The sequence below is a fragment of the Cinclus cinclus genome, chromosome 2, assembly GCF_963662255.1.
Source record: "Cinclus cinclus chromosome 2, bCinCin1.1, whole genome shotgun sequence".
Taxonomy (NCBI): Eukaryota; Metazoa; Chordata; class Aves; order Passeriformes; family Cinclidae; genus Cinclus; species Cinclus cinclus.
In genome coordinates this window covers 96,013,922-96,033,877 of record NC_085047.1, presented here as the reverse complement: position 1 = coordinate 96,033,877, position 19,956 = coordinate 96,013,922, and the positions used below count along the sequence as shown (strand labels likewise).

General features: G+C 33.3%; 1 protein-coding gene across 3 annotated transcripts in view; it reads left to right on the top strand.

Moving 5' to 3' along the window:
- The window catches only part of NLGN4X (neuroligin 4 X-linked), a 108,602-nt gene that overhangs the window by 33,306 nt on the left and 55,340 nt on the right, over nucleotides 1–19,956 (top strand). For 2 of the 3 annotated variants that reach the window (XM_062488007.1, XM_062488005.1), the window contains exons 2-3: nucleotides 9,018–9,077; nucleotides 12,593–12,745. In XM_062488007.1, the coding sequence (XP_062343991.1) occupies nucleotides 9,018–9,077; nucleotides 12,593–12,745 (213 nt within the window). The remainder of the gene's footprint in view (nucleotides 1–9,017; nucleotides 9,078–12,592; nucleotides 12,746–19,956) is intronic. The other variant, XM_062488008.1, reaches the window with a different exon arrangement.

Genomic DNA, 19,956 nt, shown 5'->3' with positions numbered 1-19,956 from the left:
AAATGCAGTGTGTGTGCTTGCAGTGTTCAGTTGTCTACCTAGAGGGTTCATTCACAGTCTTTTTAAATGGCACAAAGATACTTACTTCTCTTAAGTGTATTTGAAACTAATCACCCTTCAGTTATAGACAATATTAAGTCAACATTACTGAATTCTTTCTGCAAATTCTACTTGTCTACATTAACTAGAATGTAGTTGCATCTAGGCTTGGGAATTTTGACTGTTAATAAATGTTGTATTATCTTATAGAAATCATATACATTATTGCAACTTAATTGTAGTATACTCATCATGCTAGCAACCTTTTTCCACTCTGCAGCTAATTGCACTCAATTTGTCTTACATTCACTGACTTGACAGTGCCAGTATTAATATTCTCTGAACAAACTTTGCAGTGGGATTTATAGATCCTACCAGTAAATGGCCATGCTCCTCTGGCTTCTTGTGCACCAGAAGAGTATGAGAAACTGAGAAGTCCTTGACTTAGGGCAAGCATTACTTAGTAACAACTAAAATATCAGTGTGTTATCAACATAATTATCATACTAAATTCAAAATACCACACTGTACAAGTTACTTTGAAGAAAATTAATTCTATAACAGCTGAAACTAGGACACAGCTTTACTACATTCACACTTTCACAAGTGCATCACTTCAGCAGAGAAATGTCAGCTGTTTGAGGTCACTGCTATGCTTTCAAATTGACAGTGTTTCAGCTGATGCTTGCACAGAAAAATATGTGCTTCTTTCTGAAATAATTATGCTATATGATAGTTTTATGGTTTTAATTAGTCTTTCATTATTGAATCAGAAAGCATTGCAGGCCTAGTCCAGTTTTCCATCAAATAAAGCCGATTCAGTTACACTGGAAGTGCAAGAAACCCTCCTCTGATCTGTTGGAGGTCACTGAAAGGATAGGCTTTACAATGTCCTCTTTCTTTTGAGCCATTATGGATTGTTTTGTCAAAGCAATGTACTCTATTTAGAAGACAGAAAGTTCTAGTTATGGTGTAACTTGCATGACAAAAGACCCTTTTAAAAACTATTAGTGAATTTATGTGTCTACCTCATTTCTATTTTAGTTATGACTCCTCTAAAATAATAATAATTTTACTAATGCTAAAATGAATGAAAACAATATTTTAAATGCTAATTCAATATCTTTAAAAATTATTATTGGTAATTTTTACTCAAAGCAGTTTTAGGAGGTAAAAAGTGTGTCAGAATGAATTAACAGAGATTGAAATACAAAATTTATTATTTTTATAAATTAATTTCCAGGATGAAGAAATACAATCTAATTGAATGCAAATATTTTCATAAAAATAAATAACATTTAAGTGTGTTTCTTTCAGTAATCACAACATGCATATACAGTATATACAGTATAACTTTGTTGTAGGACTATTTTTAACAATCTTCTTAAAATACATTGCTCACTTTCCAAAAACAAAGTATATAGGAAAGTTTTGAAGTATAGTGAAAACTTTGATAAAACGGAAAGAAACCTGGTTTTCCCAGTTACATTAAAGTCTTTTATATCTTACATGGAATAATATCTATTATCAGTTATTTGTTTGATAGAGAATAGTATAATTAGCAGGTAGACCAGCCAAAACTTCATGTAACAATGTCCTGCCTGAGTAATAACTGTTGCTGATATTTTTGTAAGCTCTTTTTTGCTCCAAACTAGTGCTCAAAATAAATATTATCTATAGAGATGGTCTAAAGATGTTCCATTTCTCAGAATCTGTGGGATATTAAAATTACTTCATTGAGTTGAATCCATGTCAGCATACTGGTGTGGAATAAACTTATAAGGAAAGGAACTCCCATATCAATCACAGATCTAATAACTCTTATTAAATCATGGTGAAAAATTGTATTCACAACATTCCCACTTCTGAAAAGTGCTTGTGGTCTTTTGTAGAACTTTGTGGGACCCTAAAGTCACTCTGTGTGACAATTCATGAAGTCCACTGCCCTGTATTAACATGCTGAAAAAAGAATTTAAAGTATGGGAAACTTAATGATGGAGTGATTTAATGCACCTACTGTTGTCCAGGGAAACATCTTGTGGGAAGCACATAATTGAGATAATTGACATAATAGTAATTATTTCTCTATTTATTTGGTAATTATTTATTTGGTAATAAAATTTAATTTATTAATTTATTTGGTGGTATTCAGAATGCCACCATTTGTACAATACCCTCCCACTCTCATTCTACATGGAACAGTAAATGCTCAGAAAGATGCAAGCAATTCTTTTTTCTGAAAAAAAAAAAGTTTGTGTAATCTTGTAACTGAAACTTATAGGCAACATAAAGTACAGAACTGAGGTAATATAACAATCCCATATTTTTTATGCAGCCTCTTTTTCAACCTCAAAGTTTTTATTTTTCAATGGATTTTTTAATTAGTTCTCTGAAACTGTTTGAAAGAGCTTGTGAAACAACATTTTCTTTTTTATTAAATCCTTACCAATGCATGGAACACAAAACTGTAGGAATTTCAGCTGATCTTCTTGACAGTCCATCCAATTATGGTTATCACACAAAATTGTCCTTTAATTCTCTTTTCTTGAAAAGGAACATTTCCTGGATATGCAACAACATCTATGTGTTTTCTCTGGAATCCCAATAATTTTTTGTGTGTGTTGCAGCTGGAGTGATTAGGACAGTGAATTGAATTATGTTGCATGCTCCTTTGTTAAATGTTGCTGCCTTACTCAGCTAGCACTTGCAACCCAAATGGTTTTGTTTTGTTATTATTAATGGCATTAGAATAATGCCTACTTTAATTGTGTGTCTTCTGCTATTCAGTGATAATATAGGAATTAAAACAAAAATAAACGCATTTTATTCAGGCAAATTTAAGGAAATTTCTGAGCTTTTATTGAGTTTCACATTGAAAACTACCTAGAGCAATGGGAATCTAGGTCATCGTGTTATTAAGGAAAGAATTAGAAGGCGTCTAATTTATGGCTAAGGACTTCATTGAAGTCATTAAATATGGCTGTTTACTGGAGTTATGCACATTGTTGATGTATCATAACTTATTTTTAACATTATTATGGGGAGGGAGTGCCAGAAAATAAAACTGGATTCTTTCTGGAAGCTGATTAGATGTATAGAGTTTTTCATGTGCATTTATGTGTACATGTTTGCTTATACGTGTGCATCCACACACAGTTACACACACATGTTGCCATTATTCAGTTAAGAAAAATAGTTATTTGAATCTAGGTTATATGGATATATTTTTCTTTCTTTGATTAAATGAACAGACATCCAAATAACAGATACATAGATATATTTCCTGCCTTTGTGATCTTTCCTATCATAGGAGATCCACAGTCAACTTCTACATTACTTTAACAGGCTGAAAATAAATAAAGAAAAAAAAAATTCCTCCTCTATATTTGAAGTGTCAAATTCCTCATTTGATCTTCAGCTGCCAAATTAAAACTTCTTGTTGTAACTATAAAAGTAACCAGAGAGCCTTGGCCGTAAGGATGAGCAAGGTACAGTGTTATGACAGCCAAACTACCCCACTCATGAACCCCCTTTTTTGGACACAAAATGACTCAAGTCTTGCACACTAGGTGAGACTCAAAGCAAAGTTATCCCACCAGTCGTAGGAGAAATGCTGAAAGGAAATTTTGCTTTTCTAATACTCTCTTGAGACTGTAATGAACTGTTGACTTGACCTGATTGTAAAATTATAATAGTTTTCATGGGATGGGAAAACAAGAGCTTTAGAGTTCTAATAGAAGAGCCGTGTAAATAAGACATATCACTGAGAGAATGACTATTAAATCCTGTATTAATCTGGTTTGAGCTGGAAATTTCCAGAAGGTTAAGCATGTGCTATATGAAACTGGGAGGTCATGCAACTAATAATGTGCTGTGTGATTTCTGAAAACTGAGCCCTTTTCCAAATTTAAATGGGGTCAAAAGGTATACTATGTGACAGATGGAGCAATTGCATATAAAATGCATAGAAATGGCATCAGCTTAAGCAGTTCTGTGGATGATTTTTTGCTGCTGTTAGAGGATTCAGAGTGAATACCTAATATGCAAGCCTGGTAAACTGCATGCATGGGACCTGCCTATATTACATATCTGTGGTTCATATTATCTGAATGGAGGAAGATGTAGCATAAATTGTCAATACAACTGGGACAACTTGCAAAACCAGAAAATCTGTTTCTGTATGAGATTTTTATTCATTAGGCAAAGGAAATGTGAGCCAAAGGACATGCTTACAGCAGGGTGACTTCATTGGTGATAGTTTTGTGCATGGCATTGAGAACAAATCTGGGACTACAAGGTGACTGTGCATCCATAGATAAATGAAATCAACAACATTTTAATGGTTTATTAACACAATGATCAGTGTTTCAAAGTCAAAACCTTTTAGAGATATTTGCTGACTTAATGTTTATAACTGCATTGCTTGCAGTGCTTCTAAGAGAGGAAAAAAATTATCACACATGAAACCCTTCTTTGTTATGACCATATTGGCCAGAGCTGTTTTCGAAACACCTTATATATGAAAAGGAAGCAGTTTCTGACAGACAAGAATCCCTTCACAAAAGAAGTTTGACAAAGTTTGGCAATGCATTGCACCATCATATTTTTCTAGTAATTGTCATTAACAGTAAGATATTTTTTCTAAACCATGAACCTTTATACACATGTATTCTTCAACAGAGCTATGCTATCTACAGCATATTTAAAATATTTATTTAAATAGTTCCTAACCTTGACTGTTTGGAAAAAAATAATCCCATCCTATTTACATTTGGAAACATTTTTCTCTGTTACTTTTCAGTATCATGAAAAGTGAAACACTAACTTCACAAACCAAGAGCTGTGGTCAAACACCAGGTTAGTCAATAGAGATACTCAGGGAATTCAGATTTAATGCACTAGATCATAACTACTACTTCTGGATCCTGGGCTGCTGCTGAAATTTACCATGCGTGTTTCATGTAGGATGAATGAGTAAACAGTTCTTAGACTACAGAAGGGTCAAATCCTATAATACAGTGATAATGTTTACTTGGTGTATGGGAACTGAAGGTTAAAATTGCTGCTCCTGTGATTTGGGATAAGGAGAATATGAGATATGGGGAAGAAACTGACCCAACCCTGAAAACTCACAAAAGAAGCCCCAAAGCAGAGGGAAGTGTTGATCTGTGGGACAATCAGCTGTTTCAGGCAGGCAAATTTTCTGAGCAATGGGAGTTTTGGAGTTGGAATTTTCATAATTCCATTCAGTCTTCTAGATTAATTCAACCTTAAACTAACCTTAGAGGCATAGCAACTTTTTTATTTTATGACAAGGACTGCCATCTTTTTTAAAAAGTTTAAGGACAAATGAATTGACTTTTTAAATAAAAAACCCCACAACTTGGTTAGAAAATTCAAATTTTTGCTGTCTGCATAAGGTAGTATGTTTCTGGAAGCTTATGTTTTTGAAACATTCATAGAATTCTTCTAAGCAATGGTCCTGGGTATTTTAGGCGGTTTTGGAGCTACTGAAACAATTCCAACAATAATGTTTGTTCTCCTCAGACTGTTTAACAGTATTACCCACATGGCTTGTAACAGCAGTAGTGTGGCCAGCAGTACCAGGGCAGAGATGGTCTCCCTGTACTCGGCACTGGTGAGGCTGCATCTCAAATCCTGTGCTCATTTCTGGGTCCCTCACTGCAAGGAGAGCACTGAGGCACTGGAGTGCTCTGTTATTAAAGGACAGCAGAGGTGGTGAAGCATCTGGCCACAAGTTTCAGGAGCAACTGAAGGAGCTGGGGTTGTTTAACTTGAAGAATATGAAGACTACTCTCTACAACTACCTGAAAGGAGTTTGTAGTCAGGTGGAAGTTGGTCTCTTTTTCCAAGTAACAAGATATAGGGTGAGACAAAATGGCCTCAAGTTTCACCTAGGGATTTAAATTGGATATTGGGAAAAACTTCATGGAAAGCATGGTCAGGCATTAGAACAATCTGTCCAGGGAAGTTATTGAGTTACCATCCTTGGAGATATTTAAAAAATGAAGATGTTGCACTTAGGGCCAGAGTTGGACTTGATGATATTTTTCAGCCTTAACAATTACATGACTTTTTGGCTGGTATGTATAGAATGAAAAAAATCCAATGTGATAGGAACACAGAACCCTGGTTTGAGAATTTATTGATGTAATCCATCTTAACAAATCTCAGAATGAATATAGAACCCTCTCAAACCCAAGAACTTCGTTACGAAAATGTATTCCAGTTGCCAACAGGCAAATGATTGTTTCAAAAGACATAGGAGAAATAGCATTCCCACTCACATTGCAAATAAATACATACTAAGTTATAGTAATTTCTTGGGAAAATGGATTGCAACATGATATTTTACACCTTTGAAGGAATAAAAAAAGGAATAATGGATGTTTCAAATATCACAGGTAACCTTACGTCACACATCTTATTAGTTGATACATATAATAGCATATAATAATAGGTGTGAGCACATTTTCTAAATTCTCATTGCACTTGTGTTGTTTTTTTCAGAAGTACACTGAGCCAGAGTCCCATTGGGAAGCACATTAAAGAGAAAATCCTTGCAATATGTTATTCATATGTGTATTGAAGATTTTGGAGTGAGATAGTACCCAAATTAAAATGTTTTTGGACACAACTACTTCTTTCACTTAAAAATACTTGAAAGAGGGATTACAGTCCTAATGATTGTACACACAGTTTTTGTCTATAAGTACTGCTTATATGGGGCTACACTGATTTTGATATTTTTTAATTCATAGGAATAAAAAATATGTGGTAGTTGATTTTATATTTTCCATATGATGAACATATTTGTTATCAAACAATTAAAGAATACCTCCCTGGGGAAACTAGTATTGAAATTTGTTATGTGCATTCCAACATGTGTCTATATGTATTTATTGCCTGTAAATAACTATTTCTCGTAAATATTTTTGCATGAATCAAAAATGGTTTAAGGTCAAGGTTGAGTACTTAGTTTATTTAAACACAAAATTAACTTTATTTGTGTATCACCTGAGAAAGTATTCAACCTTCCTTGGGCTATAAGCAATTTGGAGCAATATTGAATGAAAGGACAAAACATGGATAGTGACTGAGATTATGAGCCTGTATCTATTACTTCTGAAAGAAATTAGTCATTAGAGAACATCTGTATTTCACTGACAGAGATATTTTTCTTAGTTAGTTATGGATATATATAATGACTCCACTGGTGTACTGCATAAACAATATCTTTTGTACAACAGCATTGAAGACTGAGATTTTATGTGGAGATAGAGTATCAGGCACTGCTTTTCACATTTTCACTCACTAATCATCATCACTGCATACATAGTGGTAGAACTTCCAGAAAATGCCTGTATAAAATGTGTATCCAGAAGACAAATAAACTAGTACACTGATTCCAAAACTGTATATATTAAAAAATAAAAACTTAAATAAATAAATAAATAATAAATTAATAAATTAATAAAGATTATGAATTTTATATATATTATATAAATATATTTTACTCTATATTTATTATAATATAATAAAATTAAGAAAGATATTCTGTTTTACAATCATGGACTAAGATTTAATAGAAACCTTGGATTTTGAGGCATATAAATATAGTTAAAATGAATTTAAATGGGAAAATAAAAGGAGTAAATAATATTTATTTAAATATGATGTATCTGTGACAAATTTAGACTTCATGCATAAAGCAAATTAAATTATACTGTTCTTTTTCAACATGTCTTGTAAAGGCACTTCAAAATAAAGAAAATTGAAGAAAAAATTATTAGCGTGCTTAGACCGTTTCATTTCTTTAGTAGCTACGTTAAATTCTAAGCTAAATTTTAAATTGAATTTCCTATCCATTTTTCATTCCTTATCAAGTAACTGTTTACATTGCAGAGGGCTACTTTCTACAGGAGCTAGCACAGTGCTATAGAATGCTGGGTGCAAGAATAGCTTGGTGTATTTTTATTTTTTTAGTCAGAAAACAGAAGTTTTGCCCAAGGATGGGCATGATGAAAACTGTTTATTTCCTCTTCCTCCCATAAGCACAGGTTATGATCTGTATGAGCATAAATATTTACATGTGTGTGCGTGCCTGTGTGTGTGTGTGTGTGCATGTGTACGCCTCAAAAGTATTTAAAGAAAGCATATTGGATACAAATTACAATATATTCTTTACTAAATCTTCTAATAAAAAAATGCAAGTTCTTTATCGTGGTAAGTAAATGTTTTCAGTCAATTTCTAGGTTTTTCTAAAGAGCATCCAATGTGGTATATTTTAAACCAAGGCTGGTTTTGGACCAATTTCATGTCTGAGATTGACTCAACTCTGTTTCACTTTTGTTTGCAGTCTTGTTTTAAATATCTTTTTGCTCATATGGGAGGCAAGATTAAATTCTAAGGAGGACTTTATGGTTCATCTTGGTCTAGCCACGTTGTGTAAAACTCAAATTATCATTTTATTTGCATTAGTTTTATCCAAAAATCAGGTTCTGACTATTTAATAAATTCTACTAAGGATGAATAAAATGGTTAATCATTTAAGAAAGTAACTTAAAGCATTATTTCCTTAAGGTTACAGAACAAAATAAAAGAAAATGCATTTCTTATATAAAAACATAATTTGGTGATTTTTAACATACTTTTTTTGGTTTATATTATTCTTTTTTAATAGCACATTAATTTGTTTTTTTTTTGCAGAAATCACTTTTAACTAAAGTACTGCATTGTCACAGAATATGATACTTTTTTTCAAATATTTTCAATTTGTTCTTCTTGACATCTTATGTTTATGTGCAGTTTGCATCTTTTTTTGTTTTTCAACTTCAAATGTAACAGATTTTGACATTTTTGTTACATTTTTTGTACTAGTGGCTTTTTATTTTTGAGAACCTGCTGGTTTTGAATTCTCTTTTTTCCCTTTATTCTCCTCCTCAATATGATCCCAGGAGCCAACACAAAGAAAAGCGCAGATGATATAACCAGTAATGATCGTGGTGAAGATGAAGGTATTTTTTGTTTTTTCAAAGCCTGACCCTGATGCATGAACATAAACTTTTCAATTTTTGTTATAATAAGAATGATTATTGTTATTATCATTATTGCTGTTATTTCAACATGATTTTTAGTCCTTTATTTGCAGAAGCTCACATCAGTGTGCTTCTTTATTTTCTTCTTTAGAATTTACTTTGATTGTTTTTCTTTTTAAAATCTAAATTAGCATATAGATGACTGCAGTTCCTCCGTGACTTAGGTGTAAAAAGTTTATTCCTAAATATGTGTGAAGTGAGTAACATAAATGTTATTTGGAACCACATATTTTTTCCCCTCTGTTCTTTCTTAGGTTGAGAAAATGGAATTTAAAGACATGCATGTGCTCTTTTCCCTCCTACACATTTTGTATATTCACTTGTTTGAAATTCATGAAAGAACTCACATATATATTTCCTTTCACTTCCACTGTTTCCCCAGTGCACATGCTGTACATTGATGCAGTTGAATTGTGCTTTGTCTTTGTTATTTTTATTTACTTTTTTTTTTTTTCTCACAGGATGTGGTTTATTTCAGGACACAAAAATAAAGGAAGCTGTTGATGTTGCTTTATTGTTTTTTTTTTCCCTGTAATCAGCTGGCCTCTGAGACACATTCATGACTCTGACCACATTCCCACCAAAATCAGTAACAATCATTTTCATTGACTTCTTTCAAAGTTAGATTGAGTTTCCTGAAAGGAAATGCTAAATGTTCACAGTACCCCAAAAAAAGTTTTAGATGGAAACACATTTGTTTTTCTTGCCTTGATGCAACGAATCTATTTAGGATGCACCAAAATAGAAAGAAGTAATGAAATCTTCCATTCTCACCCTTCCCTTTCGTTAACGTTACATTGTCAGTTTACATGTATTTATCAAATTAAGAAAATAAATAATTTTAAAATTGAATGAGAAGATAAAAACCCTGGGTAGTTTATTGGTCTAGCTTCAAAGCAATGTGTTTATTAATCCTCTCATGCTTGGCCAATCCAAAGTGTTATTCCATGTCTTTTTTCCTGTTTACTCCTATCTGACAAATTTTCAAGTTACTTTGAAGCCTGTCCTCCCCATTTTCCTTAGAATCATGCACACTACAGTGAGGATACTTTCACCTCTTTTCCTGGGACTTCAGGTCTATTGTAGCTACTCTGTCTATATATAAAATACCTTAATAAAAATTTCAGGTCTTTGATTCACACTGGTTGCCCTCTATTCCACCACCTTCACTGGTGAATTACACTTTTTCTTGCAACGCAGAAATAGTGTGCAGACTACTCTAAAATTATTCTGTTATTTTCTGATTATTACCTTCCTATTTCTGTGCAACATTTGCTTTTTTCAAATGATGAAATTATCATTTCTATACCAAATTCTGAAGTTAATTTTAAAGTAAAAGGACAAATAACAAGTAAAACCAAAATTACTTTAAAAATAAATTTTTGATTATGAACACATTATTATTTGGCCTTTTTTAAAATTCATAAAATGTTAGGATTTCATTATTAACGAGGGTATCCACTTGAGATCTAAGCATATAAAGCATTGAGCTAATTTCCTTTATGTTGAAGATAATCATTGAAGGGGAAGGGGAAACCTTCTATTGACTTCACCAGTGAAAGATTGAACCCTGAGGTAGAACTAGGTAATAAGAAAAGATTAAATACAGAAATTGTGCCATGAGACACTGGGGAAGACAAGAAAAACGTAATTCAGCAACACAAATAATTCTGTTAAATAATTGCTGCTTTCAGGTTTTTTGAGGGCTTAGCTGTGCCTTCAGTGAAGTAGCATTTTTATGTACTTTGCTGAAAATGCTGACAATAAAAAAAATAGATCCACTAGAATGCACCTCATTTCTTTAAAGTATCTATTTAATTGCTGTGCTACTCTTATAGTCACAACAATTCAAGAGATCTCATCACAAAAACTTGTTCTGCTGCTCAAGTACAACATTTAAAATACAACATGTAAGCATGTATCTTTTAGTGGAAAGGAGGCAGAATCAATGACAAGCCTTAAACTCTGACAAGTAGACTGGTGTACACTGCAGCCTTGACATTCCTGAACGCAGCTGGAAATTTGTGATATTTAAGGTTGCATACACGCCTGAGTAAAGCAAAAAAGTCGTAGGAATATGACAGTCAAAATTTACCTTTGACTATGCTCTAATTAGTTCCACTTACGTAAAACACTGACTATCTGGTACCTCATTCCTGATCACATATTTTGTTTCAGTATTTCCTAATAAACCTGAGGAAAGATATTTGGAAGGCTTTCAAACCAGATCCCTCACCTGTAGGTATTTAGCTCAGTTTTTTCTTTGTCCACCTCTCTTCTCAACTCTTCAATATATGCCTATCCAAAAGATTATTTTTTTTAAAACCTGGTTGAATAATCAGAGACTCTACTTTTCCTTATGTGTTTTGCTATATACTTGAAAGAAGTGCTCTGATTCCATGCAGATACACTGACTTATTAGTAAAAAAATTTGCCCTCTGCTTTATAAAGGAGCTTGGCTTCTCTTAACACTGTTTTTGTAGACAACATATGTTCTAGATTTAGGTATTCTGACTCATCACTGGCATTAAGAGCCAAGCTTTTTATATTAATCTGGTCCCAAATATATCCAAATCATTGATTATCACATCTTTATAACTCACTGTTAAATAAGTAATATCATTTAACTTTCTTTTAGATTTTTTTAAAATTTTGTCATTTTCATTTAACTTTCTTTTAGAGATAAAGAACCAGCTGTTTACCTTTAAAAAAGTAGTCGGGAATTTTCTACATATACAAAACTTCAGCAACACCATTAACTCAAGGCTGTTCTTTGAGGCTTAGCCAGACCAGGAAAAATGCAACACAAAAGACATAATTAGATTTAAAAACAAAAGAAATCTGGACCATGTATTCACATAAATCCTCTCTATTTATTATGTCCTAGGCTGTTTAAAAGAAGGAACAGTCTACTATTTTTTCTTCTATCAGAACAGTTATTTTTTGTGATATTATCTCTTACTGAACTATTGGTAATATTATTTCAATAATTATATCCCATGAGAAATGGGAAAGTATGGGTCATTGCTATAATTTTATTATTAGATGCACAGATATTTCTAAATTGGTATATATTTTAATCTAAGTATTCTAAAATAACCAAGATTATTTAATAATTTGGGTTTTTTTAGGCTTTAATGCATTCCTGTTAAAATTAAATTTCTTTTAATACTGAATGCATTTGAAGTGTTCTGAGACCATTTTAGAGGAAATAGTATTTGAAATTTTAAATTTTATATATTAGGCTGATATTATAATGATTAGGACAGTCCTGAACTGTGTAAGCTAGCAGGTATAGTGGTGTCAACATTGAAAACAGGAAGTAATTAGGACTATTTTTAGCACTGTAATTTAAAGTAATTTTAAAATTACAAATGCCATTTTCCTTGTGTTTTTATTACTTTATTGTGTTTTCCTTACTTGAATTTTTTCAGACATTCATGATCAGAACAGCAAGAAACCCGTTATGGTCTACATCCATGGTGGCTCTTACATGGAGGGTACTGGAAATATGATTGATGGCAGCATTCTTGCAAGTTATGGAAATGTCATTGTTGTCACTATCAATTACAGGCTGGGGGTATTAGGTAAGTGACTCTTTTCTTCATAGAAATATTTACATGGAAATATTTAATTGCTGATTTTTTCCACTGATAATCATAGGAATTTGGCTCAGTTTTGATATTAAAACAGAAAAATCTCAATGATGGATGTTGTTTTCTGTCCATTTTTATGGAAACTGTCTAAACTATATTATTTTGGACAACTGCCTTCACCTTTGAGGGAAATGACTGGAAATGTATAATGTTTTCAGAAATGGTATATTTTTCTTAAATAATTTCAATTCCGTTATTAAAAAAACAACGAAAAAGGTCAATCAACAATGAGTCCTCACACTATTGAAACAGTTGGTAATGTCAAGAAGAAGGAAAGTGTTCCTATTTATCTGTATTTATTATTTTTATTTGCAAATTGGTTTTTCGAGATACATACAAAAAATAAAAGGCCAGATACACTTGATGGAATTTGTGTTGCTGGTAATAGGCAATCAAGGGGTTTTAAGAAGTGCAGTGACATTATCTTCAAAAATATAAGAAACTCCATAATCATGGTAGACAGCATGTACCAAACTTTTGTCCAAAATAAGGTTTATTTATTTACTGAGGTTCTGCTTTTCCATAGAAAATTAAAATCTAAAAAATGGCAAATAAAGGTAGACATTAGGAATATTTGTTATCTTAGTGAAAAAGCTTCTAATTTGTACAGAATGCTCAAATCCTCATATTTCTGGCATTTTAGATACACAGGGTAAGGTACAGTAATTTTGTTTGTGTGTCTTTTTGCAAGGATTTTTGATCTTGTTTTTCACAGCATGTACTGTTTTGGAACACAGAAGACTTCTTTTGCTAAATTATCTGTTAATGTTGTTCATATGTTTCTAAAGTTTGTAGTCCATCAGAATACTAAGATTTTTTTTCTTGTCCCTGATTTTGAGTATTCATTAAATTCAAAAGAGTAATTTTTTTCTATAATGGAAACAGATTTAAATGTAAAGCTAGAAATATAAAAATATATATTGGTATATTTATGCATGCAGTCTTGGTACTCAGAAGCACCGAAGTTAGAAAAAAGAATGCAAACAAAAACCCCAAACATGCAAACAAAATCAAACAAACCAACAAAAGAAAAGCAACAAAAAAAACCCCAAACCCAAAAAACTGAAGACACAAGAAAAATTGATGTTTTGGTTGTTGTCAAATGATGTATATACCCAGAATCTTGGTAGTAGTTATTTATCTGTAAAAAAGATTATTTAATGCATCTCTTTAAAAGATTTTCTTTTGGTTTCTTAAAACTAACGTTGAAGGATACAGACGTGTGTAAGCCACTATAAGTGGTTTAAAATGTTTCATTGTCCCTATGTGTGTTATAAATCTAAATGGAAAAGTGCAATATTTGCATTGGTGAACTCCTATTTTTTGTATTTATATTGAAAACAAACAAAATTAAAGAAAGAGCCAGAATGCTATTTTTCTCTTAATTGTGGCATTCAGGAAAAAAGGCACAAAATGGACATTTATATGAGAAACAGACAAGTAACAGCTGTCAGGATTTTAAATGGATTAAGAAAAATACTTTTTTAAACATTAAATATTGATCCTCAACACTGGCAAATGTAACTTTGAAGACTATGGAATTTATTCTTTAACACAAAAGTCTTTGTTTGGATTAGAAAAATAGAAGATATTCAGAAAATACGTGCACACTCAAAAGTCAGAGGAATTCTGTTTTATGAGTTAATGTATTTGCATTTTTTCTTCCTGGATGAAATGTAAATGTGATCATTGTGAGCTTATTAGATTTTCCCTGGACATTGGGAGATTCTAAGGTGAATTCCATGTATTTTTGACTTGCTTCATAAGTTAAAAAAAAAAAAAAGAGAACACAGATTTCTTCTGAAAAACAACCATATGGAAATCAAACAACTATTTGTACGAGTTAAAAAAGTAGTGTCATTATTACATACGGTATGAATATTAGCAATATTTGTATCCATTTCTTCTAGTCTGGGCTACTGCAGGTCATATTTCTGTAAATCCAGTGTGTTTCAGCAGCATTTGATTTGTAAGTTCATACACAGGCACATGCAAACCTGTTGTTAATGTTCTTAATGTAACTATCACTGTCATCTCACCCTGTAATGAAGGAATATGCATCAAATTGAACTCAGAGCTGAATTGCTGGAAATGCTAAACTCCTCTGGAAAATTCACTTGAATGAGCATGAATGCTGGATCTTATACTCTTCATAAATATTAGTAATGTTATTGTGGCACATTAAATTATTTTTCTTTCAGTCTATTGTGTGTCATTAATAATACTAGATAGAAAAAGTATTACGATGACATAGGTAACCACTTCATGATATTTGACAGACAAATCATAGAAACAAGAAATGGTTATGGTTGAAAAGGACCTTCCAAGACCATTCAGTCCAACCCTGATACCGTGGGAAGGGACATCTGTTACACCAGCTTGCTCAAAGCTCCATCCAACCTGACCTTGAACACTTCCAATGATGAGGCATCCGTAGCTTCTCTAGGCAACCTGTTCCAGTGTCTCCCCACCCTCATAATATAAAATTTCTTTTGCATCCTGTGCTGCCACTGGAGGCCTGATTAAAGGCCATCTTTCTTGTAAGCACCTTTTCTATATTGCAAGGACCCAATAAGGTCTTCTAGGAATGTTTTCTTCTCCAGGTCCCAGTTCAGCTTTTCTGAGCATTTTTGTGAGTCCCCACTTCAACTGCCGTAACTGGTCCATGGCTTTCTTCTGCTGGGGACCCCAGAGCTGGATGCAGCACTCCAGGTGGGGTCTTACAAGACCAGAGTGGAGGACAGAATCACCTCTATCAACCTGCTTTCCACACTGCTTTTGACACAGACCAGGATGTGGTTAGCTTGTGGGCTGCAAGTGCATATTGTCCAAAATTTTCATCCACCATTATCCCCAAGCCCTCTCATTCATCAGCAATACTGGGATTTCTTCCAGTGCTGGTATAGGACCTTGCACCTGGCTCTGTTAATCTTCTTGAGGTTCCCACTGATCCACTTTTCAAGCCTTTCAAAGTCCTTCTGCATGGCATCTCTTCCCTCTAGTATATCAAGTGTTATACTCATTTTTGTGACATCCACACCCTCCTGATGGTTCACTTAATCCCCTTATCTATGTCCTTAATGAAGGTGTTAAATACTGTTGGTCCCAGTATAAACCTTTAAGGAACAACCCTGGTTATTCCACTTTCCATTTGCATATTTAACTGTAGCCTGCAACTTTTGCATACTTGGCCATTCATCCAGTTCCTTATCCATTCAAAGGTCCATACATAAAACTCATATTTCTTCAATTAATTGTCAAGAATGTTACGGGGGATATCAAATTCCTTAAAAACATCCAGGAGTATAACATCTGGGCAGATAACACTGATTTCTCTTTTCTTGCTACTGATGGTGTCACACTGTTGTACATGGCCTTTTATTATTGTAGGTTAGCCAGACAGGATTTTGGTGAAGCCATGATGCTGTCCCTAGCTACATTTCTGGGTTGCATGTGCTTCAGTATAACTTCCATAAGGTTCTGTTCTGTGATCTTATTGGGCATGGAGGGGAAGCTGACTGGTCAGTATTTCCCAGGGTACTCCTAAGTATCCTTCTTAGATACGATATTCTTTCAGTCACTGGGGCCTTCCTGTGATTCCCTGGCTTTTCAAATAAGATGGAAATTGGCTTAGTGTCTACATATTTGATTTCCCTCAAGACCTTTTTATTCTGTCCCATGGACTCCTGTACGCTCATGTTCCTCAGGTGATCCGACAACTGATCTACTACAATGGTGGAGAAGTAATTCCTCCAAACCCTGCCTGAAAATCTGGGGATTTGACAGATGTAGGAAGAGAAATTAGCGGTGAAAACTGAGGAGCAAAAAAAATATTTTAGTACCTCAAAGTTCTTGATGGAATTTTTCAATAGTTCTCTTGCCTTATTTATTGTGGGAAATACATTCTCCTTTTCTGAGCAGCATATCTGTAAGAGCCCTTCTAGTCAGTCTTCATATTCCTTGCCAAATTCACCTCCATCTGTGCCTTAGCTTTTCTGATCTCGTCCCTACACATTTGGACAGCATCTTTATCTTCTTCCTTGAGTATATGTCCCTGGTTCCACTTCCCTAAAGTATGGCCACAAGCAAGAAATAGAAAATTCTGATCTAAAGTAAATGAAAAGACAGACATCTGAGTCAGAAAAAACCCTTTTTTTAATGTAGCGGTAACATCACGGCATTCAGGGTTATAAAGCATTTTAACTGAATCATAGAGACAAATATTTTCATCTTTATTTTTTCTCCTTGCATATGGCTAAAATATAAGTCTTTAGATTGTGCAATAGATTGTGCAAGTCTTTAGATCGAACAATATTTATCTGTAACTCAAAAAAACTCCTTGTCTTAGAGGACTGCAGAGATGTCCTGAGAATAATTTCCTCATCTCTCTCTGTCTCTCAAAGTAGCACTATGACAAAATTGCAGACAGATGGGCCCAAGACTTTCCAGCTTCTAAATTATCTCTCTCTTTCCTTTGAGTTCTAGAATTTCCTCTAATTTCTAGATCCCCAAAAATCCATGCAGCAATAATATGGGCTGTTGTTGTTTAGAAGGCCTTTTTTCCCCTTAAAGAATAAGTATGCATTTATCAAAATGCATTCCATGGATAGGATACTTTTGGGACAATAAAATAAATATATTAACATTTTCTTTCCACTTAAATATATAAATTGATGAGAGTGGAAGGGAAAATAGATATCCTAATTAAAAGTATGTTCTAGTGTAGCAAAAAATCTAGATACTGCTCAGTCCCGCTTTATGATCAAAATTCGTAGTCTTTGTGAATATGCTTTTAGAAGCAGCAATATCTTTCCAACACAGCTATAAGCACTCTTTTAGTGCTTTTTTCAGCATTATGTTGGCAGGAAAAATACAAAAGAGGAATTTGTGTTTAGTATTATTTTACAGAGAAAAGGACTGAAATGTCTGTCTCATGGTGAGATTTTGATATGCTGAATCTCTGTTTAGATTGTATAACAGCAGAAAGCAAACCTGACAACTCAGCTTCCCTAAAAAAAAACAAAACCAAAACCACAAAAAAACTAAAACAAAGCCAAAATAATAATAAAAAATCAAAGTCCTATAATATTTCTTTATGCAGTTAAATTCAATTACAGTGTCACACATTTTCAAGAAAAAAAGCTTAGGCCGTCTTCAAAAACATAGCTATATTCAAGGAGGAATGTTCTTGTGTGACCTGTTAAAGACAAAACCAGAGATGATTTCTAGAAATATGAATCAGGCATTTGGAAGCCAGAATCTTCTTACAGAAAAACAAGAAATGCAAAACCTGAGATTTATTCTAGAAATATGAATCAGGTATTTTGGAAGGCAGAGCTAAATGAAACATCTACTGCAGTAAAATGAGAAACGCTAAGGGTTCAGAATTGTAAAATTGACTAAGCATTTCTGAGACCCCTTGAAATTAAGCATTTTCTTCCTCTTAGAATTCTAAATCATGCAGATAAGAATAGACTCTCTCTCATCTATCTGTCCTTTTGGCAATAAGCATCCATTTTAAGTATTCTATCTGAGAAGGCTGGACTTCCTTTTAGCTGAAGTTATATCCACATGCAATTATAATCTCTGTAAGTAATTGTATTAGTGCAATATAAATCAAGTTTACAAGGAAGCTCCATATATCTTCAAGTTAGTGGGAACCTTAGCTTGTTATATTTCACTGAGTACTTGTGAAGTTACAACACTGACAAAGTGTATGTTGTAAACGTACTGCTCAGGATTTGACTGACTATTATAGTTCCCTTCCAACTAAGCTACATTGGGTTCTATTCTATTCTATTCTATTCTATTCTATTCTATTCTATTCTATTCTATTCTATTCTATTCTATTCTATTCTATTCTATTCTATTCTATTCCATTCCATTCCATTCCATTCCATTCCATTCCATTCCATTCCATTCCATTCCATTCCATAGTAATCAAATAAAGCTAGCAGTATATGACCCCCATGGGCCAGATTCTTGTGTACACTACTCTACAAGACATGGAACTTTATTTTCAATATTGCAATGGCTGTATAGAATTACTCTGTATTTTAAATTTTGGTATACACATATCTCTTCCTTTTGTGCCTCTGGACAGCCATTCTCTACCTCCAGTGTGTGATTGTACTAGTATAGGAAAACTGAAGGTGGTCTCCTAGTAGAAAAGGCCAGAGGTAATAAAACATGGGAATGACCCAGGAGCTAGGTTGCGCTGAGTAAATCGATCTAATGTTTACACAGAAAGGAGGTTTGTTTAGACTCATTAAGCTTATTGTGACTATTTATTATTGTTGAAGCCAATGCAAACTTCTCTAAATTGCCTCGCTTATATTTCTAAGCTTCATGCATATTTCCTGGCCAGTTTGGACCCTCATTTTTCTTCTCAGTTGGCTAACAATTTTTTAGCTAATGTCAGTTTTGATAGGTGATTTTCTAGTTCAGTGTAATTCCTGAATTCCCAGAATGGCACCTTTTAATCCCACTGCTATTGACATTTTTTTTTTTTTTGTAGACATTGCAAATATGATCTTTTTTTGCTTTTGGTAAAACTTAGATTTTTCTCATGTTTTAATTCTATTATTACAGTCACAGAAATTGTATTTGTGCAAATACAGCTCATAAGCTCTATCCATATACCTTTTGATTTAGACTCTTCCATTTCAAATATCAGAAGCAACAAATACTTTTTACAGTGACATCAGAAGCTATATGTACCCTTGTAGAACTTCTAAAAATAGGTATATTGATTGTTGAAATGTAATCATCAAAAGTGGAATTTAGCAAGAAACTTTTAACAGAGTTAATTTTACCTAAATGCAACAAAATCCACTTTCCCCAGGTTTGATGGATTGACCCAACTGACTAAGACAGTAGAGCATGGTCTTATAAAATAATTTTTTATCACAGCCTATATAATAAAACAGAACAAAAAGCTACAGGATAATGTAAAAGTACCCTTTGGGCCTGATTTCTGAGCCAGTAACTAACACAATGCATGGTGTATTTATCCAGCTGTATGCTGGACATGTTATCCAGAAAGATACTGTGAGAGATATGTGGTTTTCTTCACATTATGAAGATTCTGGCTGGCTAAAAGAAATGCGTATTAAAACCATAATTTCATCATTTTGTAGGAG